The 26,362-nt window shown below is 40.4% G+C and overlaps 1 protein-coding gene across 1 annotated transcript; it reads right to left on the reverse strand.

Moving 5' to 3' along the window:
* Window positions 1–420: 420 nt before the first annotated feature.
* On the reverse strand, window positions 421–25,925 carry LOC135312661 (protein scribble homolog). The gene is made up of 6 exons (XM_064447901.1): window positions 20,494–25,925; window positions 18,119–18,352; window positions 16,136–16,225; window positions 15,382–15,459; window positions 13,531–13,626; window positions 421–1,970 (listed from the first exon to the last, which is right to left on the reverse strand). The coding sequence occupies exons 2-6, from the start codon at window positions 18,302–18,304 to the stop codon at window positions 1,818–1,820; spliced, it is 603 nt and encodes a 200-aa protein (XP_064303971.1). The 5' UTR covers window positions 18,305–18,352; window positions 20,494–25,925; the 3' UTR covers window positions 421–1,817.
* Between the last annotated feature and the right edge of the window lie 437 nt (window positions 25,926–26,362).

A 26,362-nucleotide genomic window follows, 5' to 3' on the forward strand; every position in this document is an offset into this window, starting at 1 on the left:
AACTCCTTTGTTTCACTAACTCTCAACTACAATTTATTCTGCAGGCCCAGGGCTGGTTTATAATAGCAGATTGAGTCTACTTTTTCTGCAGTCTAGTAAGATACAATAAAGCAATAATAAACTGTACTTTACTATCTGGATTGCCAAAATGTTTATGGGTTCTGAGCTTGATGATATTTTTGCAATATGCATTGATCAAACATTAAGTCATTGTGGAAGAACCCTGTTTATTTTTGAGGAAGAAAAGGGATGAGAAGAAAATATTTTTAAATAGCATTTAATTTATAGACATCATTTAGGCTAATTCAAATTGGAATGTTTATGCACATAATACAGTCTTTATTATTAAAGTCATTGCAGATTCTAAAGTAATGATCATTTTGCAAATGAATGAAAATTAGTTTAATATTCCTATTGCTGATGAATTATCTTCCGTTAAAATGCTGATGTACAAGACAATGCAAAAGCCACGGTGGATGCAGTTGAGAGTCAAGCGAAATCTTGATATCATAGTGTTATTGCAAACCTATTTTTTCAAAATATTCTCCCTCTGTGACAGCCATACTCTCCTGCCAACGTCCTAACTCCTGAAAACCCAGCTACCAGCATTCATTCAAGTCATATACAAACGATCACCTGAGAAATCTTTCAGAATGGGAATAAAAGATGAGGATTTACCAGGTCACTGTGTTGTGTTATACTCTATTTACAGGAAAAGAAACTGTATACACATCATAAAAAACATCAGTGCACACTTTATGCACATGAAAAAAAAGTAATGACATCCCAGTCTAGCAGGACCAGACCCCACCTCTGAGTTAAGGCAGCACCATGGAACCCCAAATAAAGATCAGTCCCAAAAGGTTCTTCTTAAGCACCTCAAAATGCATTAGAAATCTGAAGAGCAGTGAAGAGAATTAAAGGATTGAACACTCTTGTACAAGAACATTTGTTCCTAAATGCTTACCTCATACATATATATACACACACACACAGATATATACACATACACATCAAACCTGGCATATCACAGTAAGGCAAATTTAAGGTGTTCTGCTTATATGCAAGTTAGGAGAAGAAATAAGAGTCTCAGACAGTTCCTCTAGTGTAAGAAATTGCTTCTCAGTTCACTCTTGAGGGGCACGGTTGCTTAAGATGCCTCCTGCATTTAGATCTAATGAAACTAACTTACGGGTCCTGTTCAAATCTGATACCTGTTTGCATATACCTGGAGAAACTGTTCTTTATTACACTAGAATGAAATACAGAATTCCAACAGAAATAACATTTCTCTGTGGGGAAGAAAAAAAAGCACTATTTAAAAGACAGAAAAGGATATTTTATTCTCATAGAAAACAACATTAAAAGGGACAATTCAAAGGAACCTGGGGGTAGACAAAAGGGTGAGCTATACAGACAAAACATAGACACAAGATTTAAAAAAAACCCAAACTATACAATACAATTGTTTTCAGTGTGTTTCCAACTGGGTGGCGCACCTTCTGAATAAAAATCACCTCCTCTTTTCACCACTGCATTTAGGTGCTGTAGGATGCCCTTGTAAGTGGCTATTGAAACATGTGGTGACATTCACATAACCCCACCCAGCTCATTTTGTTTCCAGTCCACAGCTTGTGGCTGAAGGAAAGTTCAAGGCAAAGAAATACAAACACAGGTTCTGCTCCCTCAGCTCAAATCCATTCTCCATGTAATGGTTTTCCCTACAAATAAGGCAGAGTGGTTCAAGTACTACATTAAACGTAATGGAACAATGGGAAAGATAACCACCCATGAACACTTTCCAGAAAAGTATTTTATTAGGGAGGATAAAAAGCACTGTTCAGACAGTCCGAATAGGCATGGCCTTCTGCACTGTCGGGCTCCTCGGGCTCAAAGTCATCCGGGTCTGGGGGCAACTGGTCAGTATCTTCGTCGGAAGTGGAAGGGCGCGTGAGGATTATCCGAGGTATCTTCAGCAAGGCGAGAAAGATGGCAGAGAAAAGAGTCAGATCAAGAGCAAGGAAATGTATAAATGGGATATTTTAAAGGTATAGGGGAAGCAGGTGACAAGAAAAACATGCAAGAGATGTAACACTGCAGGGCTTCCTGGCAGGCGAACTGTTCTATGCCAAAAATGGCATTGACAGTTAAAGCAAAATTGAGATAAATTGCCTTTTCCTCTCTTTAGCTAATTTTTTAAAAAAAGCCAAAACTTCCATAGCAAAACAGAAAAAAAATCTTTACAAAACTAAAGACAAGTAAATATGACAAGTATACATCTACTTTTATTTAACTTTCTTATTCATTGAATTCATGCACCTGAAAGCAATAAAGGATTAAGGATCATAAAGCATATAAATTATTGATCTTTGAAAAAATGCATAATTTGGCTTTTTTACTGACAAAATATGGATGTGTAAATTCATTAGTTAATAAATATGCATACATGGATGTGATTCACATCAGTCTTTTGGCCAACAACTTTTGTGTTCTTTGAGAATATATTGTAATGTTTTAAGATTAATTTAAATGCTGCAACTGAGAAAAGAGAAGAATGTCAGGTTCTTTATGTATAGCCAAAGAATGTACCAGTAACGGTTTGTATCAATGAATGGATTATTACAAATTTAACTCTGGTGCACAATGTCATCCTACTTTTCACTAATTTTCAAAAAAAGTGTAACATCTAATGGAATAGATATAAGTCAATATATCTAATGAGCAGGTAATATAATAATGTGTACTAAATAAAACGCTCATCTTACCCGTAGTCTAAAAATTCTCAAGAAAGGCAGTATTTCTTATTTATCAGCTACTTTGTTGCATTTCTTCACACTTTATAAGAATGTTTAATGTTGACACCACCCAATTCAACCATTTATATATTATTTCCTTGCTGTACATTATTTGATTTAGGAAATGCCACAAGCGCATAGGTGCTTCATGGCTGGTCAGCTAGCCAGCCGGTAGGCTTCTGCATTGAAGTAAAATGAATTACTCCCCAGGCTCCACCGACTGCATTAGCTCCGGCTCCACTGACTATCAGGGGGCCTGGCACCCCCCTGGTCACGGGCAGGCACACTACACGTAGATACCAAAATGCAGGTGTCAGTCTGGAGTTGAATCTCACCCACGATAGCTGTAAACTGATTTTAAAACCAGGTACAAATTTAGTTATATTCCCTGGTGTATTGAACAGCCAATTGTATCTCTTTTTGGTTTTTTTCTTAGACTAAGGACACATTTCTGGAAGCTCTAAATAACCTATATAGACCCTAAGTACTGGCCAAGCTAACAACTCCTGGGAAGATTTGTTTTTGTCATGCACACCTGACAGCATTTATAAGCCTTCCACACACTGGATGTTTCTCTTGGCTCTGCTCATTGCTGAAAGACGTTTCTTTCTTAACGATAGCCAGCTGCTTTGTGCTACAGCAAATGCACATCCTATACGTACAGGTGCTATACTGGGTGATATAGTGAATTCTGCCACCTCAAAAACTAGTGCAGAGATCTATGCCCTATCTGAAGTTCCTGCAGAAATATCCAGCCCCAGGCTTTGCATTTCATTGAGCTGTCTGTTCAAAGCTCAGGGAAGACCTTTCTTTGCGTACTGTGTCACTCAAAAATAGACAGACACATTTCCCCGAGGCCAGGCATGCATTGCATTAGCAGTATGAAGGAAGAATTGCCAGTACTTCTTCCTTTTGAAGAACAGCCCTTAGCCATTTGAATGTCAGTTATTGAAATACTCTTTATCAGCGTGGTTTCTACTCCCCAGTGATCCCACCTGCAAAGAATCAAATCTAATTCTCTAAAAAAGCTTTCTCTCAAACATTTCATGACTTCTGGAGCCTGGTTCTTGCATACTATCTTTCAAATATTATGATGGGACTAGGTCTTACAATCACAAAGTGAATTTAATTGATGAAATGGAAAATAGAAAAAAAAAATCTAGCTGTTGGTGAGGCACAACCCTAAAAATTTAAACTAATAACATGAAGTTCTTGTGGGTTATTCCACTCTACCAGCACCCCCAAACATACACAGTTTTGATTTGGCACACAGGTCCTCTGGAGACATTTTTTTAAAGATACTCTGAAATACTCCTTATTTTAGAGACCATTATTCATTTTAATTATCAAAAAAAATTTTTGTTTTTTTTTTCTTTTTAAATTAATTATCTACATCTGAAAGAAACAAATCTGAGATTGGAACAATATTGCTAGAGGAACAAATCCCACAGGATGCTCAGTTCTGGCATGGCACAAATACTCTTTCACATTTTTCCCTATGTTCAATCACTGCAAGCTGTAGTTAGGCTTTCACAACTTTCCTGAAAAATCATCTCATTACCTTGATGAAATACTCTCTCCTATGCCCATGGTCTGAAAGCCTGCACACCTCTAGCACTTGACTTGTGGCGCAGCCTCTGGAGGACATCCCGCCCCAACGGCACCCCCAGTTATGCTCCAGGTTAGATGACCACCTGCCCACAGGTTCATGCTCGTCCAATATGTCCATGATAATTGTATCAACCATTTCCATGAAATAAGTGGTGTTAGGGGAAGCCTTTCATCTAATCTTTCTGCTGCTGCAGATAAAGTTGGAACCGGCGCCAAATGACCGACCAACTTTCTACAGCAGAGGCTGAACAGCATCTCAGCCCAGAAGTGCTGTGAAGGCTGGAAACCTGTGCTCCTGAGTGGAGAGCTGGCTCAGTTCTGATCTACTACAGCAGCCCCTCTGTATCCTCTCCAGGCAGATGAAAGCCCACACACACACCCACTCACGCTGATTTAGAGACATTCCGCTCAGCTTCTCTACCAGATCAAATATTCTGGTCCAAGAGCAGCTGAATCCTCTGTGTCTCTGCATTCTGCACATCTCCCTGACCATTCTCCCTCTGAAACCCTACGTGACCCAACACCACTGCTATCCCCAAACCCACCGCTGCTCCCTTCTCTGTGGCCAACCATTATGCTCTGTGCCCACCTCCCTGCAGGGATGTGGAGGAGCCCTGATTTCCTCACGGCTGAATCATAGGTACCAATGACAAAACAACTCTTGGCTGCGGACTGTGCCACCTACGCAACTGCAAATTGAGAGCAAACCCAATTAAGTAATAGAGTATGCATTTGTACAAGGTCTAATTCAGTGAAAAGAGGCTCAGGCCTCTACTTTCTCTCTCCTAGCATCAGAAATTATCAATTAATCTCCTGTAAAAACAAAACAACACAAAATGGATGTAAGAAACACACATCACAGTTCTAACCACAGTGGCCTTACCATCTTCACCAAACTATTCCCTAGAAACCCAACACTCCATCACTGCCTACACATTCACCCCACCTCCAGGAAGATCACAATCTAAGCTTTATCAGGTTCCTTTCCTCTTCCAGTTTGTTTTTCAAAAAACAAAGTAACAAAGCTCAACAACTCTACACTCACATTATCTTTTGTTCTGTCCTTTTCTCAAGCCCTACACTCATATTATCTTTTGTTCTGTCCTTTTCTCAAGCCCAGTGCTTCTCTTCCCAGAATCCCAGGGGGATTTTTACCTTTGCTTTCATATTTCCATGCTTATATCTTCACTGACTGCAGCTTCACCCTATTAACAAACAAGCTTTGCTCTTGGAGCTTTACTTTAATATTCATATTTAATGTACATTTCCTTGTGATTCACAACTGAGGAAAGATAGGAGAACAGATTTCATGTGAAAAAAAATGTTGCAGGAAAGACGAAACAAACTATTTCCACTGCCGTTACAGGCAGGGCAAGACAGAGACATTTAGGATGGAAACAAGGAAAACCTTTCCAGCATGGGCAGCTGAGCTTGAGTTGCTTGCCTAAGGCATGTGGGAAGGTGTGGAATTTCCATCTTCTACCAGTAACTCTTCTGAAGAAGCTGATCCTGGTGTAGGAGGACTGATTATCTAGGATTCTGTGTTTCCCTCCACTAGTTTTTACTGAATAGTGTCTGAACTTGTTCAAAATATTTCTGCTGAAATCACAAAATCCTCCTACTCACTTTCCATCATCATGCACTCATTATTAAAATAATACCTGAAGTACCAGTCAATCCCAAACTATCAAAATATGCAGAATACTTTTTCCAGAAAAATGTATGAATAGTCATTTGAAATAGGCTACTGTTTTCCTTTTTTCTCCTGAAATTATATTTTCAGTGCCTAAAAAGTAAACTTCACGAAGGACATATCCTATACCAAAACCAGTGTCTTCACTATGTGAATTTCTTTCACTACCTTGTTTGTGTCCAACACTTTTTCAACATAAACACTAAGACTTTGGACAATAAAAACATTAATGAAAAAACTTCATTTTTGTTTAAATCAGGCATAGCTAAAAATCAAATTATTTCAGACACTCTCATTTAATGGAATTACCACCCTCCATTGAAAGGTGGAGTCCTTCAACTGAAGCACAGACGTGGGTTGTCTGTGCACTTCTACTGCACTGCAGGAAGTGGTAAAACAAACCTGCCTAAATATCCTGCAGCATTTCAGCTGCGGTGTTGGCTGCAAGAATTCTTTCATATTGAAACAGAGTAGGAACAAACCTACAACTAGCTATGATGCTTCAGTTGAAAGCATCTCCTTAAAGCATGATAAATGAGATGTCCTGCCAACAGGTTAACGTCCAATACTTTTTAACTTCCAATTGTGCACATATGCTTTCCATTTCCACTTCTAATAAAAATGTTTGTCCAGAAGGTTGCAGAGCAGTCCATAAAGGACAGTTCATTATGTCTTTTTATAACCTTTTCAAAACCAAAACCAAACAGAACAAACCCCATAATCTTTTTTCTCTTTTATAAGCCTTCCCCTTCCCCTGACCTCCCCCCCCCTCAGAGGTCCACACTCCAATCTAAGCAGAAGAAGAGAGCTCTCAAGGCAAGAGTCACAGTTAATGCCAGAGCTTCACATGGAAGGCGTAACCAGCAGCGACAGGGCAAAGCACAGCTGAGAGCAAGGCCAGCTGACGGGGAGAAAGGCTACGAATCAGAAGGTGATACAACACATGAAAAGCTCAAGTTTGAAAGAACAGGGGCAAGGTAAAAGGATTTAGATTGGCCTTTTAGAAGAAAACCAGACATACTTTTAACCCTACTTCAAACAGATCGCTTTCTAAAGAAAACATTCCCCAGCTAGAAAATACCTCTAATAGGGAAGCCTGCCTAGTTCGACTCCATATATCTAAATAGTAAGTATTTTTGAAATTTGACTTACACGCTGATCTTCGTTGGTACCAGTGCTGAGGCTGGTACCCTTCAGCTGGTGGAAATGGGAAAATAATCTACCCAGCTGAGAGCTTTTGCAGGGTTTTGCATAAACCTCCAGTTGCATAAACCTCCAGAATGAGGTTAAGATTTCGTACTTAATTTTACCTTTTTTATCATCACTGCTGATGGCAGCAGGATTTTAGACTTGAACAACAGGAAATTCAGACTTCTAGCTAAACAATGAAAATATGCCTTTACTAGATGCAAAATGTTGCATTTGATAATGACTGTATGCATAGAAGAAACTGTCTAAATCAAATTCGAAGTGAAGGAGGGCATTTAGTCATTCCTAAAAAAATGTTACACAGCTGGATTTTTAAATGCCAGTATTAAAAAGAAGATCCCAAAAATGCATCCAACAAGAACAGCAGAGAACGGGCTGATCAACTGCTGGACGGTTCAGACCAAACTGGCACCTGGTGGGTTTTTTAATTAAAGCGATGTTATGTTTTGCTCCCAAAGACAGAGACAACATAAAAGCAACCTTCTCCCCAAAAGAAAATGTACAGGAAATACAAGTTAAAGAGGGAGAAAGATATCTAATTAATTCCTTATGAATTTATTACCCACAAGCAATCTCACCGCCAGGCAGAAGTGGCATGGTAGGCAGGGAGCAGTGGGGAAGGTGGCTGGGGCAAGGGGGACACAACAAAAACCACCTAATGCACAGCAGCATGTATGAAAGTATGAATTTGCAAACCCCATCTAGGCATTCAACATAGCTTCCCTTTTACAGCATGTTATCAGGAACATTTTAACCAGCATGTTTTATGGTGCACCCTCAATGCTCCTGGTCTCAGAAAACCCTGGCTGCATCCCTTTTCGCAGCATGCTACAGTGCTATTTCATTGCTTTCAAGGCCTGTGGCCAAACTCCAAAAACTGTGAAGTCAGACAGAGATATATAAACCTTTCCTGCACCCTGGGGAAGACAAATCTTTGGTCAGGCATGGATGAAGTGCCTCGTTACGCTGGGCAGCAGAAGACCTCTGCACAAGCAAAGCAGGGTGGCCCATGCTCAGGGAGCGGCCAGCTCGTGACAGCTCCTCTCATTGCTCGGGGTTGGAACAGGGCAGCACATAATTCAGCTCATCCTTATGCCTGGAGCAGCCACGCTGCCTCTGAGCGCTGCCAAAGACTTGTGCCTGAGCTGGCGGTGTGTTTCTGAACACACTGCCTTGGTTTTGTGTGCAGCAGCCTGGTGAGGGCCCTGAGTGGGGGCTACCTCACCAGCCTGTCCCTCTGCCCCAGGCTTGTTGTTCTTCCCACACTGTGCTTGGTGATTTGCTCTGAAATCTAATTCAAGTCAGTGTGATTTTCTGGAAGTTCAATGCACCAGACAACTGCTGCTCCACGTGCACTTAAATGAAAATCTGTGTATCATGTTCCAGTGTCAGGGAAGTCACTGTCCAGTGGTACATTAGACGATGGAAAAATGAAGCAAGGACAATTTTCATAAGCAGTTTGAATAATATAAAAGCCTTTTGTGTCCAACAGCATTACAGGTATGACGCGATGGACATTGATCTTTCATTTTTGTCTGCTGCGAAATGCGATAGTGAGTTTGACTGAACTCTACCTTCTTTGCCTTGTGCATTGCACCTGAGGGGCACTAAACTGTCAGATAGGAAGATCAGAAAGGAGCTTCACTCTAAATATGATATACCCACTAGGAGACAGATAAAACATTCAAGGTGTTCTCTTGCTATCCCAATAGGAAGTGGAGAAAATACCCAGTTTTAAACCTGGCCTCTAAAAGATATCAATCTCCAGAAAATCCCCACAGAGGAAACTTTAGTTGTCCTCTTCTATAGTGCTTCTCTGACCTAAGTGTTCTACTGGTTTTGCTTTTAAAATTGAAAAAGACTAAGACAATGACTAAAGAAACAAGTTCTATTATGTTTAAGTTGTACGATTACGATTTTCTGACATGGCTAGAACTAACCTGCTCAGAGGAATAAAGAAAGGGTTTGATACTTCGATTTCTGAAGATTTTTAACTGGTATAAATGCATCAAGATTTTCTCCTGAAAAGCCCGTACTAGCTGGAAATGAAGACAGATCTGCTGTGATGCTCATCCATGTAAGCTTTCTCATGACTTGCATCTAAACAGTGTCAGAGAAAGGCAGAAACCCAGCAACCTACGTATTGTGGGAACGCGGTAGTGACTTTCTGCAGGCACTGGAGCATTTCACTTCGATATAGATTACAGGTTCTAGTACACCAAAGTTGTCTGTTTTCTCACCATATTTAGGAACATTTGGTATCTCTGCATTTTTAACAGAGCAACCAAATCATCTGGCTTTTTTAGCTTGAAAAAGTTCATATTTTTCCAATTCTTTTACACAACCATTTTTAATTGATAACTCTTAAACTTCCTTGAAAATCCTCGATGTATTTGATGCTTGTACACCCAGTAAACTATATGAAAAAAAATCTAATTGAGAAAATTCCCAGAGCAAAGGCATAAAATTAAAGATACTAATATGGTAAGAGTTAAAGTGAAATACTAGATTAAAATGTTTAAGAGATTTTATATTAATTACAAAGTATCTAATATTCTTATGATGTTGATAGCCCCAAAAATAGATCAAAGACGACAACATGATGATGCACGTCATGAAGTGGTAAGAGATGCTGAAACCTGTCAACACTTTCCATTCATTCAGACAAAATCCACTGGGAATTTCAGTCAGAGCTTGAATGAAAGCATCTTTGATGGAGAAAGATTTTGCAGAGTTGGTTCTATGTTTGAGAGGATGAGTAGGAAATAAGGAGCAGAGGACACAAAAATAGAGAACTGGAAATAAAGATTCCAGAATCCAAGTTAAAGTTCCTTCTGTTAAAGGCAGCATGGGGCACTATTGGCAATGTTTGTATCCCTGGTTTGGTTTCCCCCCCACCCCCCGTAGTTAGACATGCAATATTTTACACACAGTCTGCATGTAGATAGCCATTATCATTTGTGGTTCTAATCTGTTATATTTTGATGCACGTCTTTACATACATACCCTTATTTTAAGGTTAAAATTTTAACCTTACAAATCCAAAGACTTGGTTTAAGTTCAATTAAAATATTTTTGTTTTGATATAGAGGTATTAAACACAGTAGAATAAACAGATTCCATATTTTTGAGGTGCGATCAGCATAACTGAGACAAGTCTATCAAATATGGTATGTAAAAAAAAAGTATCTAAATGTAATTAAAATTCCGGGGCTTCTACATTTCAAGAAAATACTCAATCATAATTAAAACCAAGGATAATTCTCATTTTTTCCTTTGCAAAACAATGACTCAGTGAAAGAACTTTTCATTGTTTGTCCATTTAGCTACTGGTCATTCACACTTTTATGAAATCTTAAAGAGGGCACAAAGTGTGTGAAATTGAGTTTGGCTGGATGAGTTAACAATCCAAATGAGCCTTATAGAAGTTAGAGTAACCAGGCCCATGGATAACAGAGAGGAAACCTGAATCTGGCAGCAGCATCACCCTTTGTAATGTCAGAGCACCAGGCTTGGAGACAGGATGGGCAATGGCAAGAGATGGCTAGAGGGCTATGGCTAGCAAGTAAGAGACAAATATTATCACAGAGAGCATATGCAAAGAGGATGTTTATTAAAAATCAATAAAAATAAATAGATGAAGACAAGAGTCTCTGCTGGAGGGCAGGAACCAGTGATGACATGGAAGAGAGGGAGAAGGAAGACGGGCACCACCCAGCACATAATTCAGCTTTTGCAGGAAGAATAATAGAAGCCTTTGGCTTCTTTGCTACCATGCTTCTCTCCTCCCCTCCCTTGATGTAGATGCACCCACCTTCTCTTGAAACCCAGTCAGAAATACGAAAGAAACAAACCTTCCTAGATTCCTAGCAAAGAAGATTCTGCATTAAAGTCCTACAGCCATGTGCTTATCTGAACATGCAAAGCACATCCTCCATAAGAAGCAAGGCTTTAAACATTTTTCAGATAAGACTTACTGGGGAATAAAAGGAACTTCACCAGAGTAAACCCAGAGTGAGAGCAGACGAGATACTGACCAGTTCCTGAGTCAGCAGGATACTCCTAAAAAGCCCAGAATCCCTAAGACTGATGAATGCCACTCCAGGTTAAAGGCAGTAACATACATAATTTGCTACAGCACAAGATTTTAAGTGTCGTGGCTTAGCCGGCAGCTCAGCCCCACACAGCTGCTCGCTCACTCCCCCACCGGTAGATGGGGGAGAGAATCAGAAGGGTAACGCTCGTGGGTTGGGATAAGAACAGTTTGATAATTAAAATTAAAAGAAACAACACCAGAAATGCAATGTAAAGGAGAACAACGAGAGGCGCAAAGCCCCGGGGGGGGGGGGGGGAAGGGAGGGGAGAGGGGGAACGAACCGCCGGAACAAACCGCCCGCGCCGCAGCCGCCCACCGACCCGACGCCGCTCCCGAGCCGCAACTGCCCCCCCTTCATATAGCGGTCACGGTGTCACGTGGTATGGAATGAACCTGCCATTGGCCAGTCGGGGTCAGCCGCCCCCGCCACGGCCCCGCCCCTCCCAGCCCCCCCCCCGCCACGCGGCAGAGCGCGGGAAGCTGGAAAGGCAGCCGACCCCCCACGGTGAGGAGAATTAACCCCCAATCAGCCAAAACCAGCACAAAAAGAAACAAAACCAGAAATGCAAATGTTTCTCCACAACGAACTTGCACATTGGCTACTTTTGACACTTGGAACATATTCAGCCAGTTGACACCCTCTGTGCACCATGCTCTAAATTAAGTAGCTTGTCTAATCTGTCTAATCTAAAGTAAATCTAACCTGCCTCCTCCTCCCCTTGCAGATGAAGAACTTAAGGGAGGCATTATTTTCCAAGAGGCATACAGCATAAAAAAATGGCAATTTCCTCTTTTTGGCTGAAAACACTAAAAGTCAGAAACTACTGCAACAGATCCAGACCATTAGCAATGTATGCATCAACCCTTTCAACAGTGGTTCTTCTCACGGAAGCCTCATGCTTCCTGCAATGCAGGTTAAGACCGTAAGAAACTGCTACCAAGTAGAGCTGGACAAAAAAAATCCTGATGGAAGTATTTTTCAACTGGAAAATAAAACTGGTGTAAATGTTTCACAGAATGATGTTGGAGACCAGAAGCCTCAAATTAAGTTTCTTGAAGCAACTGAATAGAAAATAAAACCTTTGTTAGTCCATCTCATAGACAAAAGCTGCAGCTCAACACTTCTTAAATAATAATCCACATAGGTAACCAGATTTGCATGGTCTATTTGCTTATTTTTCAGTCAACTAACAAATATGTGTGTTTTAAAAAGTGAATGGTTAATAAAAACTGAATGTGGTCTTTGATTACTGTCTTTTATATAGTAGATGAACTTTTATTTTTTTGCCATTAGCTGGGTTGTGAATGGTATTCCTGGAAAAAAAAAGGATAGAAAAGGACTGGAAGAACAGGAATCAAACAAAGTGCTCCTCTGGCATTTGCTGTAGGAGAAACAGTTGTTGCTTCCTGGTACTTCAGGCTTAATACAAGTAAGATGCTTTTTGACCTTAACCATTCAGATACCTTGATCTTATTACATCTTCCTAGCCATAATTTCAGGTATGCAGGCAGATGACCATGATTGGGGTAGGTCTTCAGAGTTCTATGTTTTAGAGAAGTTCACAAAAGTGGATCAGATTTCTAAAAGCAACCCTGCGGGCTCAGCCATTTCCTTCTGCGACATGTGTGGTAGGCTTAATCTCATCTGACATCAGTCACCTAAAATATGGGCATGCAGTCTTAGCCTGTCATGCAATTCCCCCCTCTAGTCAAAAGATAAAAATGGTCACCTCCAGGTAGCAGCTCAACCTCTCTCTCCTAAAAGAGGCACCCTGGAGACGTTGCTCCTTCCATTAGCTAGAGAGGGACAGACAACAGAATAAACACTTAAACTGGAGGGAGCGGACACCACACTTAAAGCTGCCAAAACAGAGTGCTTCAAAACCTGTGGTCTGCTACGCTGGTGCTTATCCAGTAGCTGAGCTCCTCCAGAAGCCACGTCCCAGCTGCAGTGACAGCCAAATAAACACATGGTGGGGTCACTGATCTTTGGTACGTGTTCTCCTCCTACGCAGCCACTCACAAGTTTTGTGCCAGTCTTTACCATCTTTACTAGCATTAATGAGAGACAACACCAAGTACTGAGCTAAGAATGATTTGTTACTCACTGGGACCATCTTACTTACTGTTATGACATGGTTTACTGTCGGGAAGCGGCTGCCCTTGGATGAAGTTTCAGTAGGGTCAGAGTCAAGGGCGTCAGGTTCTGAAACGAGGGATGCCTTTAAAAACAAAGCAGCAGAAATGCATGTTTTCATTCTGAATGTTGTTCAAGAAGAGCAATTCCCTCCCTCTCAGGTTAGTATACAAATGCCTGGCCCCATCATTAAGTACTGTTGCAAAACAAAAGCAAATAAAATTGCAGTTCTTGCAATTCCCCATTTTTGATGAACGCACTGTATATTTGAACTGTTGAAATGGTCAGCTCAAGAATAAGAAGTTGTAACAGATAGTATCAAGAGAAAAATGCTGGTTATTTGTACACAGATTAGTCCTGTGGTCAAATCATTAGGACTCCCACAGCACACGATTCATTAATTCTTTCTCATCTCCCACACATACAAAAAGCACTGATTTTTTTTCTGCATTCTTTAAATAGATGAATGATTCTGCCATCTTGTGGGAGACAGACACACATAACTATTTGTAGGATAACGACAGCAGGACAGAACAGGACAGAACAGAAATGTCTTCTCTTTTTCACTTGTTTCACTATTCATTAAAGGAACAAACATCAGTAGCTAGTATATTTCAAATAGCCCCAAAAATAAGAGTAAATTATAGCCTCATGGAGGAACCTGTGCAAAGTGATTGATTTTTAAGATACTGACTTTACCAGAAATTCTGCTCAGAAGTTAAAGGTACAGCAACTAAAAATCATGGGGTTTTTCCCAACGGTCTGATAATGTGAAGTATGAATAATTATTTAAATTCTTTCACATCTGTTAAAATACAAAAATTAGATAAGGATAATCCTTTCATAAAAGGAAAAAGGTAAAATGATACAAAATTTTCTCTGTAATTAACCTTTTAAAAATGTTAAACTAACTTCCATATGTGGACTGTGGGACACAGTCCTCTATTAATAAGTCTACAGCATAGTTTTACAAAATTAGTAGATTAATTTATCATTAATTTGTCTTTGGCTGATATAGATTGTATCCTTATTCCTGGCAATTTAATAGACATAGAACATTGCTTGCTCTATCCTACCTTAATTCAACAAGGAGTATGCTGGAGTAAAAACTATTAATTGAAGCAAGTATAAATGACAGTTTAAGAGAACAAGAGCTGAAAAAAATTATGGACCAGTTTCACCTCAAAGTAATTTTGTTGACGCTCTTCCCCCACTCTACCTTTCTCAACAGGTAGAAACCAAACAATAGGTCAAAATATATATAACAAAACTGTTCATGACCACCACTGCTCCTGGGAAACCCTGAAGCTCAAGAGAGTGGCTTCTGCTAGGAAAGATGAGGCTTGAGGTGGAGCAGCCCGAGAATCACATTCATCACTTGGCACTGTAAGCCTCCAACAGGGGAGCTACTTTGAGCTGTTCTCTCCCAACCAAAAATTACCTCGGAGAACCAAGCTCATCTAGTTTACATTTCTTTGTAACAACTGCAATGATCTAGTAAATCTAATACAATGTCATAGGAAAGCTTCTTGGACCAAGTACAACCACATCTGTGCTTACATAACTGCTTACTAAGACCATTATTTTCCTTTACAAATCAGCCATTTCAGTGAATAATATTTTGTTAAGCACTTTGAACATAAAGATCTGAAAACCAGAATATAATAAGAAGGAATACAACAATTAAACATCATTATCATTTCTTTATAATGTAGTTTAGTAAGTATCTGAAGAGCTAAGGCAAGCCTAGATCTAGATCTCAAATTCCCCAATCCTGAGTGATTTGATTTAAACGTAACTACAATAGAACGCACTCCATGTTGACAAACAACCCATCTACCTCTGTCAGTCTGTCTCCTGCTTGTACCCCAGCCAAGTCTGCTGGACCATCTTTTGGCAGCCGTGCAATCAGGATCCCCTGGTGACACAAAAGAGAGGTTTCAGACCTGACAGGGTTTCTTCCATTGTTCTTATATATAAAAGCAAAAGGGAAGTAATTAATTTTCAAGACTTGTTGTTCTGCTGCCTCTATTAAAGTAAAAACTAAATGTCTTAGCACATTAGCAAGAAAATAAAAGCCTCCATGGCTGACACATACAACAATGAACAAAAGTTATTAATTGTTTACACTGTGCCATGGGAGACAGACTGGGAAACAAAGATTTATTTAAATGATAATTAAGTGAGATGATGTGTGAAATCCTTCTCTCAAATCAAGTTAGCTCCTGGGAATGAGCAAATGGGATGGGAGAGGCATGTGGATCCCTAAGGGAGTGGCCCCATATTGAGGTAGAAAGCAGAAACTAGCCAACAGTGTTTCAGCCATCAGGTTGTCTTTGGAAAATCATTGGTTTACATCAGGTTTTCTCTCCCAAATCATCTCTCCAAGAGCTTCCCCATCAAAATCTACTACCGGCTTCTACTCTGGGAAATAAGTTACCCACATTTACTCGTGTTAGCTTTATTATGAAAGACAGTGATGTTACATTGAGGACGACCTCAGAAAGAAAACAACAAAACACAATAGCTTCAAAGAAATGCTCATCAGTTTCATTCTAATGATTACTAGATAAATTCTGAGTAATGAAATGCACCTCATCATTGTCTTTATATGGAGATGAGCCCTTTCCACCAGCAATGCTAATACCAAGACTCCCCATTTGACTGCACACAGTAATGGTTATCTGGAAAAGAATTATAATGGATAAGTGGCCTGATTAATCAGAAACATTGCCTATTAATTACATGAGCAATGAAAATCTAACTCCCGCTCCGAACACCAGAAGATTTGCCCCTGTAGAGGTCAGCCCAGAGAAAAATAGTACTATACTTCAACACTGGCACATGCAAGACTAGTCTTTACTCTTCAATAACACCAAGAATGCATTATTTCTCCAGGTTTGAGAGTCATGCCAAAACCTTATCAGGCTGTTTATAAGGCTGCTGACCAAACCAGTTGTTTCATAAAACCCACCAATTTACTGAGCATTCATGATGGCAACAACATCATAACACAGGAGTGAAAAGTAAATATTTTTTTGATAAGTTTACAAAAAAAACCTTTGCTTTGGAACCTCATCTACAGTCTGACTTGCTTACTCTCAACCCTTTTGAGAACAGGTAACTGAATTTGAGCACTATTACAGTAATTTTCTTTAAACATGCCTTCTGTACGTATGTGTTAATTCTGTCAAAAGATTTGACAGTACTCTAACCATTGACTTAAAAGTAAGAATATCAGGAAGCTTTTAAAAAAGCAGCATAAAATGTAATTTTTCTAGTCTTTTCTGCTAGTATCAGCAAAAATTTAGTACAAAATCTTAGATCATTTTTCGAATGTACAGAATTCACAATAAAGGCCAAATAAAATCAGTTTCAAGTTCGACAGCTTACATTTAAGAATTATATTCCCCAGTTGTTGGTTTGGGGTTTTTTTTGTTAGTATATAATATGCTTCATAGTAAATAATAAATTGCTAATTGCTAAAACAACAGTCACATTAGATTTAAAGAACACCTTGCCAGTGTAGTGGAATCTGCAAACTGCATTTCACCTTATCACATTAGCAAAATGCTCTTACTTTCATTGATTTGTTTCATATCCCTAAGACGATTCAGGCTTGAAAAACTTGTTATATTCTGTAATTAAGAATATTTCAACACAGCTGCATTCATTTGTTACATCTAACAAATGTATGCAGTTACTTTTGCACGTATAACATACCCATCTGAAACTCCTAAATCCTAAAAAGGTATGAAAATACCCTATCGGTCAAAAGAAAACCACTCTGCCAAATGTTGCTCAAGACTTAGGATTACCCGCACGCTTGAGACCTCACAAGCCTGCGATCACCAGCAATGCTTTGGTGACAAGTCCCAGCACAGGTACCACACCAGCCAGGCTGCCTTCCCTGGTGCTGCATCCCATGATGCCAGGGATGCAGCCCAATTCTACATCTCCCACCCCATGGGCTGTCAGCAGAGGTATGACCTGTACTGGGCCACCCCTAGGAGCCAATGCATAAAGCACATTTCCTCCTTATGTGCTCCAAAGCATGCCAAGACAGGCTATACCCACTGAGTTCAGAGTATAGCCTTCTCCATAAACTTTATCAGTGAGAACTGTAAGATTTGGGCTAAATTTTCACTAGAACATTCCCATCCCTTTTCACGGGATGGGGGCTTTCTCATGCCGGGTGGGTAAAGCTATGCCAGTGCTCCTAAACCACAGACTAAGTGAAGACTTAGCCATGTGCTCACCTGCGCACACCCTTGGCTTGACCTTAAAATACCAAAGCTAGATACATAAAATGAGAGAGTATTGAACAGCTACAAAGAAAGTATTTATTTCTTTTTATGGAAAATTCTTTTTCCGTATAAGCCAGTGGGAGCAAGGACAAACCTCAGCTTACGCTCTGTGAAAGAAGCCTCATGACATTTACCATGCAACATCCCCACTTTGCATCTTTTATGAACTTCCTCCCACAAGAAGCAGACTTCCCCATGGACATGCAGACTTCCCCACAGACACACAGAGCCTCCCCATCAGCAAGCCCAGCCCATGCAGGAGTTCAATACCTTCAGTGGGGGCTGCGGTGCATCCAACCTCAGATCCTCCGGGATCCAGCCGCTCTCGCCAGGGAAGCTGCCCACTGCCGAGACGGGTGGCTGCACCTTAGTATTAGTCCCTGGAAGAGCCTTCCCTTTCATTGCCAACTTGTGCTTTTCTTGAAGAGCTGCTCTGGTATTTTTTTGCTCTCTCATGCTATCATTGGTATCAAAAAGGCTGCCAGAAAATTTGGAAATCGGTTCCTGGGGGTTAAAGATAAAAAAGGTAAACATGGCGACAGCAAGGAGAATACCTATCTGACACACAGACCCTACCAATGGTAAATTAGATTTGTAACTCTATCATATTGCTGTACGTTAGGAATTGTTTCACTGAAGACAAAACTGCAACTTTAAAGCAAATGTGCAAGTATCTTTCTTTTACCATTATTTCTCTGGATATGGTTTTCCCGCAACATGGGGGTAGAAACTGTGGGAACAGAGGACTGGGATTCATACAGCCTTTCTCTAGATCCCCTGGCACACACAAGCACATATAGCACACATATAACCAACTAAATCTTGCAATACCCTATGAAAGGAATGGAGTATGAGAACGAGACTATTTTGGGCAGCCTCTGGCAGCTCAGTAGCACTGAATCTTCTGTCCCAGGGCAAGAAATCACACACGAGGCAAAGGAAAGGGCTTTCCATACAGAAAACAACATTTCTTATAGTTCCTCAAGGCTCACGTTCTGTTTTTAGGAGCACAGGTGTGAGAGGGAAAGCAAGCCCCTACCTTGCATCTACATCTCCAAGAGAAGATTTTAAGTAATTGGATTGACTTTATTTAGCTGCAAATGGCAGCGATCGGAGACCTGCAAACTTAGTGATTTAGGGGTCCGCTGGAAGTGGACCCTCAGAGGTGAGGCATCCCAAAGCCTGCTTTGAAGCCTGGCTCTAGGCTGTACCTACTCCAAGATCCAGTGAGGAACTGACACTGTCACCCTATACTTAAGCTAAACCACAAGGGCTTGAAAAGAGAAATATACAATTAAAACACATCCACTGAACAATTAAAGCTTCAGACAAGTTTGACTGCAAAACACAATGATGTTTTCCAGTTAATCAGTTATGCTTGGCAAAGTGGTTAACTGAAATTCAGCCATGATGTCCGAATTCTGATTTTGCTGTTTTTTGCTCTTTAATTTGACAGGTAAGGTTGAATCAGATCTTCATATTACCATAAATCTTTTGTCTTCTGTTGGCAATAAAATGATGCAGCAAACAAAGGTCAACACCTTTGAAAATAAACCCTATAAATGTCTTTCTAAGCGTGGAAGTTTACACCAGAAATAAAAAGCAGTGTCATTACCACAAAGAGCTGTGCAGAAACCCCACTGGACACTTTATCTTTCAATCTATGTTGGAGCTTTCCCACAACCTCTTTTTGTTTGGGATGGAAAGAAGCATCACCAACCCCAGGGAGAACAAGCAAGGCATGATTGCTATTTTCACTTATCATTAAAAGGGAATTTGTTTAGCTTTAACTCACATAAAACATTCATTATCTTTCTTCTCTTGAGAGCAATTCCTCTTTAATGGCACCAGGCTGACTAACCTGGACCCATCAGCAGCGCTGGGGTGCCGTGGGTGCTGGGGAGAAAGGCCAGGAGCAGGAGCTGGGAGTGGGGGCTGGAGGAGAGGGCACACCAGCAGCAGTCAAGGGCTAAGAAGGGAACAGAGGTCCTGGCAGAGGAGCAAGAGCCCCAATTCCTCCCTCAACTCCGAACAAACAGCTGGAGGAAAGACTGGTGAGCAATGACCTGAAAGGGAAAGGCTGCGAGAGTGCAAACACAACCTCCTTTTTCTAGGCTATGACCCAGAAGACAGCCAAGCTGCCTTCTGGGCACAGGCTAGAGAAACCACAGTATCAAGGGTTCCCCAGATGTCAGCATCCTGGAAGAGCACTACCCAGAACGAAACATGCAGTGTAGTAACACTGCAACCTCACTTTTCTACCATCCAGTCCTTGGGAGACATTGAGCTTCAAGTACTGCTAACAACCTGCTTATCTGAAAGAGAAGGAGCCATGTTGGTAACTGGGGATATAAGTAGGGGTAAAATAAAAAGTATATTATCTCATCATTGCTCAGGTTACTCATCTTAACCTGCAAGTTGTGCTGTACTGTTGGGGGTGGATGGATTGTTTTGATTGCAAGCAAAGTAAAAGAATAAAACACTGGACATGATTCTGTACTCTCTGCACAAACAAGAATGTGAAAGTACAGGCAGCGCAGCCTCCCACTAACCCAAAGTGCTTGGCAGCGTAGCACTGCAAGCAGACTGCAGTTTCTTGACGGACACACAACATTGTCCCTCCTGACTTCAAGGAGACTACCTACATCATCAGGATCCTCCAGTTCCTCTGCTTCTTGCTCGGGACTGAACCTTCCTTCCCTCCATTTTCCATTAGCAGAGCTGAATTTGTACAGGTTACCACCAGGAAAACTTTCCTTTCCTTTCAATGAGGCCCAGCGAGAGCCCTGGGAGCTCCAGTTATGGCCACTGTACAGTTTAGGAGACTTGGGAAGCCACTTAATAGAGTCCTGAGAGGAAGATGACAAAAAAAAAACCAGGCAATTAATAGATTTTAAGAAAGTGATTGAGGTATGTACATGCAGAAATTGTCTGGCAAGTTCTGCAAGGTATTTTAGTGTCTTGTAAATACTGGGTTTTCCCCTTTTACCTTGAGAGGTACCTCCAGTCCCAGAGAGACACTTTGCCAGTTAACGGGCAATATTGGTGATACAAAGAGCAAGCAAAGGCTGCTGAAATTAGTGGAAGCCTTCAGGGCCTTACATGAGCCTGGAATCAAGCCCACCTTCAGCATCGTAAAGAAGAATTAATGATCAACAACAGTCTTCAATAATTTATACTCTGTACTATTAAGAAAACAAACAAGAGTACTTAGACTTTTAGTGATCATCTCATCTCACGACCCGAGTCAAAAAAAACATATCAAGTCACCCTCCTCTTTTCATTATTCATTAAATAAAAGGTTCAATTTGTTGAATGGTCCCAATAGAAAGTACAATACTAAATTGATCTTTCAAGGTTTGATGATTTTCAAAGAGATTATAGTCCAGTTTTCCCAAAACATCCATTACTTACATCCCAAACCACCACCTCTCTTCTTCATGCACAGCAGTTCATACATGACAAGTCCTGTCAAGGTTGTCTATACACCTTAATGTCATGGAACTTCAGAAATCATTCTTCAAAGTAGCCTTTATCTTTCTTTAAAGCTTGATTTTAATCTCACCTTTAAATTTTCTTATGGTGATACAAATCCAATGGCAGAAAGCAGCCTGACACCATATAAATAGATACATTAACGCACATGCTCCAATAAGGCAGAGACGGAGAACACTAACAAAAGAAGAACCCTATTAACAAGCTTACAGCAGGGCTATCAGCAGCACACGGTGACTCTCACGTTGTTTAAACAGATACTTGATTCAGATTTAACAATTCGTTAAGCTCCCATTTTTTCCTTTTTATTGCAGAATAGTTATGTTCACACACACACAGATTTCTTGCTGTTATCAGCACCCAAGATGTCACCATATCTATTAGATCTAAAGGCTGAGAAAGAAAAGGAGATAGGGCAAGGCTGTCCATGCCGAACATACTGATTCATCTTCAGCTGACAAAGGAGCTTCCCTTGGGATTCTTCATTTGCTCTTGGTTTTAGCATGGCTGAAAAGACTAGGAAATGGACAAGGACAATATCTCAGCATCTTGTTGGAAAGGATTACAGACATTTCTGCGAGTCTGGAAAAGATCATGGCCATAACAAAGTATTATTTGCATTGTATGTAGAAGGCATGATTGGCCTCTAGAGAAAATTTGCTGTTAAACCACATGCTGAACTGCACTGACACTCAGCGATACCACTGTTTGCTGATAAATAGCCCATATTTCTGGTTATTCTAAACCACATTGCTCAGGACACTCGAGCTGATTGTTGATTTAGCTCATCAGTGAATTGAATGCAAAAGCAGCACAATCATGACATGGTAGTGGCTCCCATTCCTCATGACAATTCAAAACACAAGGCAGGATATCTCCTGGTATTTCTTTACACTTGCCTTGAGTAGGGAAACAGACGGTATCCTTAAACAGAAGCTTTGTTTCCTATGAATATTAACTGGGTGGATAGCAATTCTAATCAGATAGGTAAATAGCACACTGAAATTGTTTGTTATTATTTTGGTCTGGTTTATTTCAGAATAGCTAATGTGACACCTGCCAGTGTTCAGGGTATTTCCTGAGACATTTTAAATCCTTGTAAATTTTTAAGCTCATTAGGAAGCCATAAAGCAATTTCATTCTAAAAATAAACACAGGTACAATGAAGCACTTAACTTCTTCCAAGGGAATGTCTCATCCTTGTTTGACCCCGATCCCTAATCCTAAACAATAGCTTCTCAAACCCAGCCTGCGAAATTCTGTAAGACCAGTAAAAGGCTATTCTCTCAAGGTAACATAGATTTTAAATTAAGCTTATGCTGACAATCACTTCACCATCTTAGGCATACAATCAACTGCTGCAGTAGCCTCCCATATGCACGAGAAGCAGGCTGATGCCCATCGGTAGATTTTACATCCCATGACCCTTGCAGCCAAGCTGGGAAGGCAGAACTGCAGGGCACTCCTGCTCCCTGCCTGACTCCTCCTGCGGCAGGATGCTTTTCCTCATGCTGACATACAGCTGTAGGGAAATTCAGTATCTGTTTCACACCTCACACCTTCTGTAACCTAAGAGATTTTAGCCTTCAATATTCTTGATCTACACTACTTTAAAGCAAAATAGAAACAAAATGACAATTCTGGATGAAAGCTGTTCACATTTTCACTAGATCTACACAATACCACGGGATGGCATTATCTTTATGTAAGCAGTTTCACAGTTTGGTTATATCAATGGTGAAAGATCGAATGAAACAACCAAAAGTGCCTTTTTGCCTACATCTGTCCGTACCTGTTGTAACCAAAACACCCTGTGGATTACACTTTCATGAAATAAAATGGAGAAACAATACCAATGAATGATGCTGCTGCTGTGAGCACAGGCTAATATTACTTTGAAAGCAGATCTTAATCCTCAATCATTTTTTACAACTTGATACTTTTTGATGAAAGAAAAGCAGGAGGGGGTGGAAATAAGAAGATAGCAGGCTTTTAATGAAAAGTTCAATAGCAATATAAGATACGGAACAGAGAATGCCAGGGATGCTGTTGCTGGACCCACTGACTGCCAGGGTGTTACCGTGCCTGGCTCTTCGTATCCTTTTGCCCAAAGGCAAGAGTAGCCAAGGTGCTACGCAATGCTGCGAGTTCCTAGTGAGGCCAGTCATATGCAGAGCTTGCTACAAGGAAGAGACAGAATGTATCGCTGTTTGCTGTGCTTCAGTGCAAAGCAACCACTCTGTCTGATTTTTTTTACTGGATTTTGTTTTCTCTCCCAAAAATAAAACCAGCTCCTTACTCTGATGTATTAATGAAAATTGCATTAGATGGGCCATAAGCTTCCATCACCCCTCAAGATGGAAATTGCTACAGTTCAGCTAACAGATAGCAGATTTGTACTCCAAAAATAAAGCTATCTTAAAAAACCTCCAGTAATTTATTATCTCATTCTCATTATATTAAATACTATAGGACCAGGCTTTGAGACAAAAGAGGCTACTGGCAAATATCCTAAGAGAGGAAAACGAGTTCTCCTTACAGAATTTTACAGACGATAATTGGTGTTCTTACTAAGTAAGGCAGGAAGTTCCTTCTTGCGTTTTATACACGGGGAAGCTGAGACCCAAGAAGATTAAAAAGGTCAATGCTTTAAGTCATTAGTAGCAAACACAGAGTGAGGCATATAGATTTACATTATCTTAAAAATATTTGGAATAAAAGAAAGGCAAACTCAGTATTTAGGACTTTAAGCTTACATGGGTATTTGGACTGTGTAACAGCGATGTTTTGTAAATGCAGAAGAAGTGTTTGGAAGAAAGAAACTATTTATCAGCCTCAGCATTTGCTATGTTCTACAGAAAAACATTTTCTCATCTCCATTAGCAGTGATCTTAACTGCTTGGTAACAGACAATTTTCTGTCAACATTTCACCAGCAAGTCAGGTGGGCTCCCTCCTTACCTCCTTTCAGCATGTTTTTCATGTTTTCAAAGGTAGTCTCTTCAGAACATAAATATTCCTCTGTATCACACCCCTGTATGTTAAGAGGACAAATTGTTCTCATAAAGTACAAGGTGTCTATTCCAGTAAGATCACACTAATAAATCCTCTAGAGAATGAATTTCCTCCAGGCAACAAAGGTGCACAAATGCTACGTATCACCTTAAATCATTCTGGCAAATGAAAAAGAATCCAAAACACCCTAACATTAAAAGTCAAGACATGAAACCCACCCACATTTCTGAAGTGCCACAGTGAAAATGGCCAGTGACAAGAAACACCCTGCTTACAGCAACAGCCTGGTCACCATCAGCAAGCAGAAGCCAGTGCTTTCAGTTACCTAGAACATTTCAATGATAACACACCCACTACTATTATTAAACTCATAACCCCAAACAGGCATTCTTGCCTATTTTTCCTATGAAAAAATTGTTTAAATTGCTTGACTGATTAGTAGATCTGGGAAAGAAAGGGTCTTCAAAGATCTATTTCCTAGAATATAAACAGTACAACTATACATAACATAGTCTACTAATTGAAAACTATTTCAGACTCACTCCCTTTTTAAAGGCTGTTTCTGAAAGAGCTTTGTGTGATTCTCATGAAATGAGAATGAAAGCTAAACAAAATGCTGCCGAAACAAAGGCATCCTTGAATATGCTTACACTGTAGAAGAGGCAACGTAAAAGCTGCCTGAACAGATTATTGAAGCAAGCCTTCCACAGGTAAACTTTGCTAGCAGTAAATACATGACTTCAAATTTAACTTTAATACTTGAACATCTAAACTAGCCAGATTAAAAAAAAAAAAAAAAAATCTTATTTCCTGAAGACACCATTTATAAAAAAAAAATTGCTGTCGGTTATCCTAAACATTCACTATGCAAATATTCTTCAGACTTGCAGTTTTTCTCCCCTTTTGAATGGAAAAAAAATCATCAGTAATATTCAAATAATCACTCCTCTTCTTAATTAGGTCAGATTTCGTTTTGGTTTTAAGTTGCTTAGTGGAAGTTCACGATGTCATCAGCAAACTAGAGAAAGTCACTCACACTTATAATCACGTAGTGCCCTGTTTAATCTGCCAGAAATAGAGGCAATCATATCTGCTATGACCGGCTTCAAAATGGTTTAATGCGGCACATTTGGTTTGGGTAAAACTGGCAAGTTATTGGAAGAGATCAGAGAGAATCAAAGTGTTTTCATCACTAGCATAGTCCAATAAATTGCTTGAGTGTGCCTCAGGACCAAAAGAAGGTAGTTTTAGTCCAACACAAAACTAACTTTGAAGAGTCATGTCCTGTCTCTGCATTATTCTGCGGATGCTTAGAAACTGAAATTCAAGCTGCTGATGCTTTGGTGGTATCAGCAAGCTGTGCAGGCATCCCTGGGTTTTGAGGAAAGTTACCACAGTCAGTACTTGCCTACTGCAGTAAGGATTGCTAACATTTTGGGTATGGCTGTTACCACGCCTCCAACTGCACCTCCAGGGATTTTGGTCAAGACAACGTTCTCTAGCAACAGGTGAGCACAAAGAGAGAAAACGTCAAAGCTTATTGGATATCGGGTGTCAACTTCCCAGTATTAACACCAAGGGAGAGTTGCTAAGTCCCTTCTCTGAAACATCACTGAGGAGCCCCAGAGTCCCTCCCATGGATAATACTGATGTGCTTTTCAGGAAAGGACCTGTCCTGTATAAAGATAGGCTACTTCTCAAGACCTCAGTGCTAACAGACTAACATCATCAGTGTTAAGAGGCACATCCTGAACAAGTTACAAATGCAAAACCAGACCGTCATGCACCCTTGCTCCTGAAGTTAAGCAAGGTACAGTCCAGCCACATACAGCAAGCCCCTCAAAGCCTTCTGCTCTGGCAGAACCAAAGACTGGCCATCCTGTTGCCACAAGAACCATACAAGAGGCGGTAAAACACATCCACCAGAAGAGATGAGCTGGCTCCTGCAAGGCAGCTCACAAAGCTGTCCTCAAACCACGTATCTGCTCTTCCGCTTTGAAAAACC

Source organism: Phalacrocorax carbo, chromosome 3 (assembly GCF_963921805.1).
Source record: "Phalacrocorax carbo chromosome 3, bPhaCar2.1, whole genome shotgun sequence".
In the NCBI taxonomy this organism is placed as follows: domain Eukaryota; kingdom Metazoa; phylum Chordata; class Aves; order Suliformes; family Phalacrocoracidae; genus Phalacrocorax; species Phalacrocorax carbo.

What these genes read in the sequence shown, in the direction of transcription:
- LOC135312661 (XM_064447901.1), bottom strand. Translation starts at nt 18,304, where the DNA reads ATGAGAGAGCAAAAAAATACCAGAGCAGCTCTTCAAGAAAAGCACAAG. An exon ending in CACCGCAGCCCCCACTGAAG is followed by an intron (nt 16,226 to 18,118) that starts GTATTGAACTCC and finishes ATTCTTTTCCAG; the next exon opens with ATAACCATTACTGTGTGCAG. An exon ending in CAGTAAACCATGTCATAACA is followed by an intron (nt 1,971 to 13,530) that starts GTAAGTAAGATG and finishes GCCTTGCTGAAG; the next exon opens with ATACCTCGGATAATCCTCAC.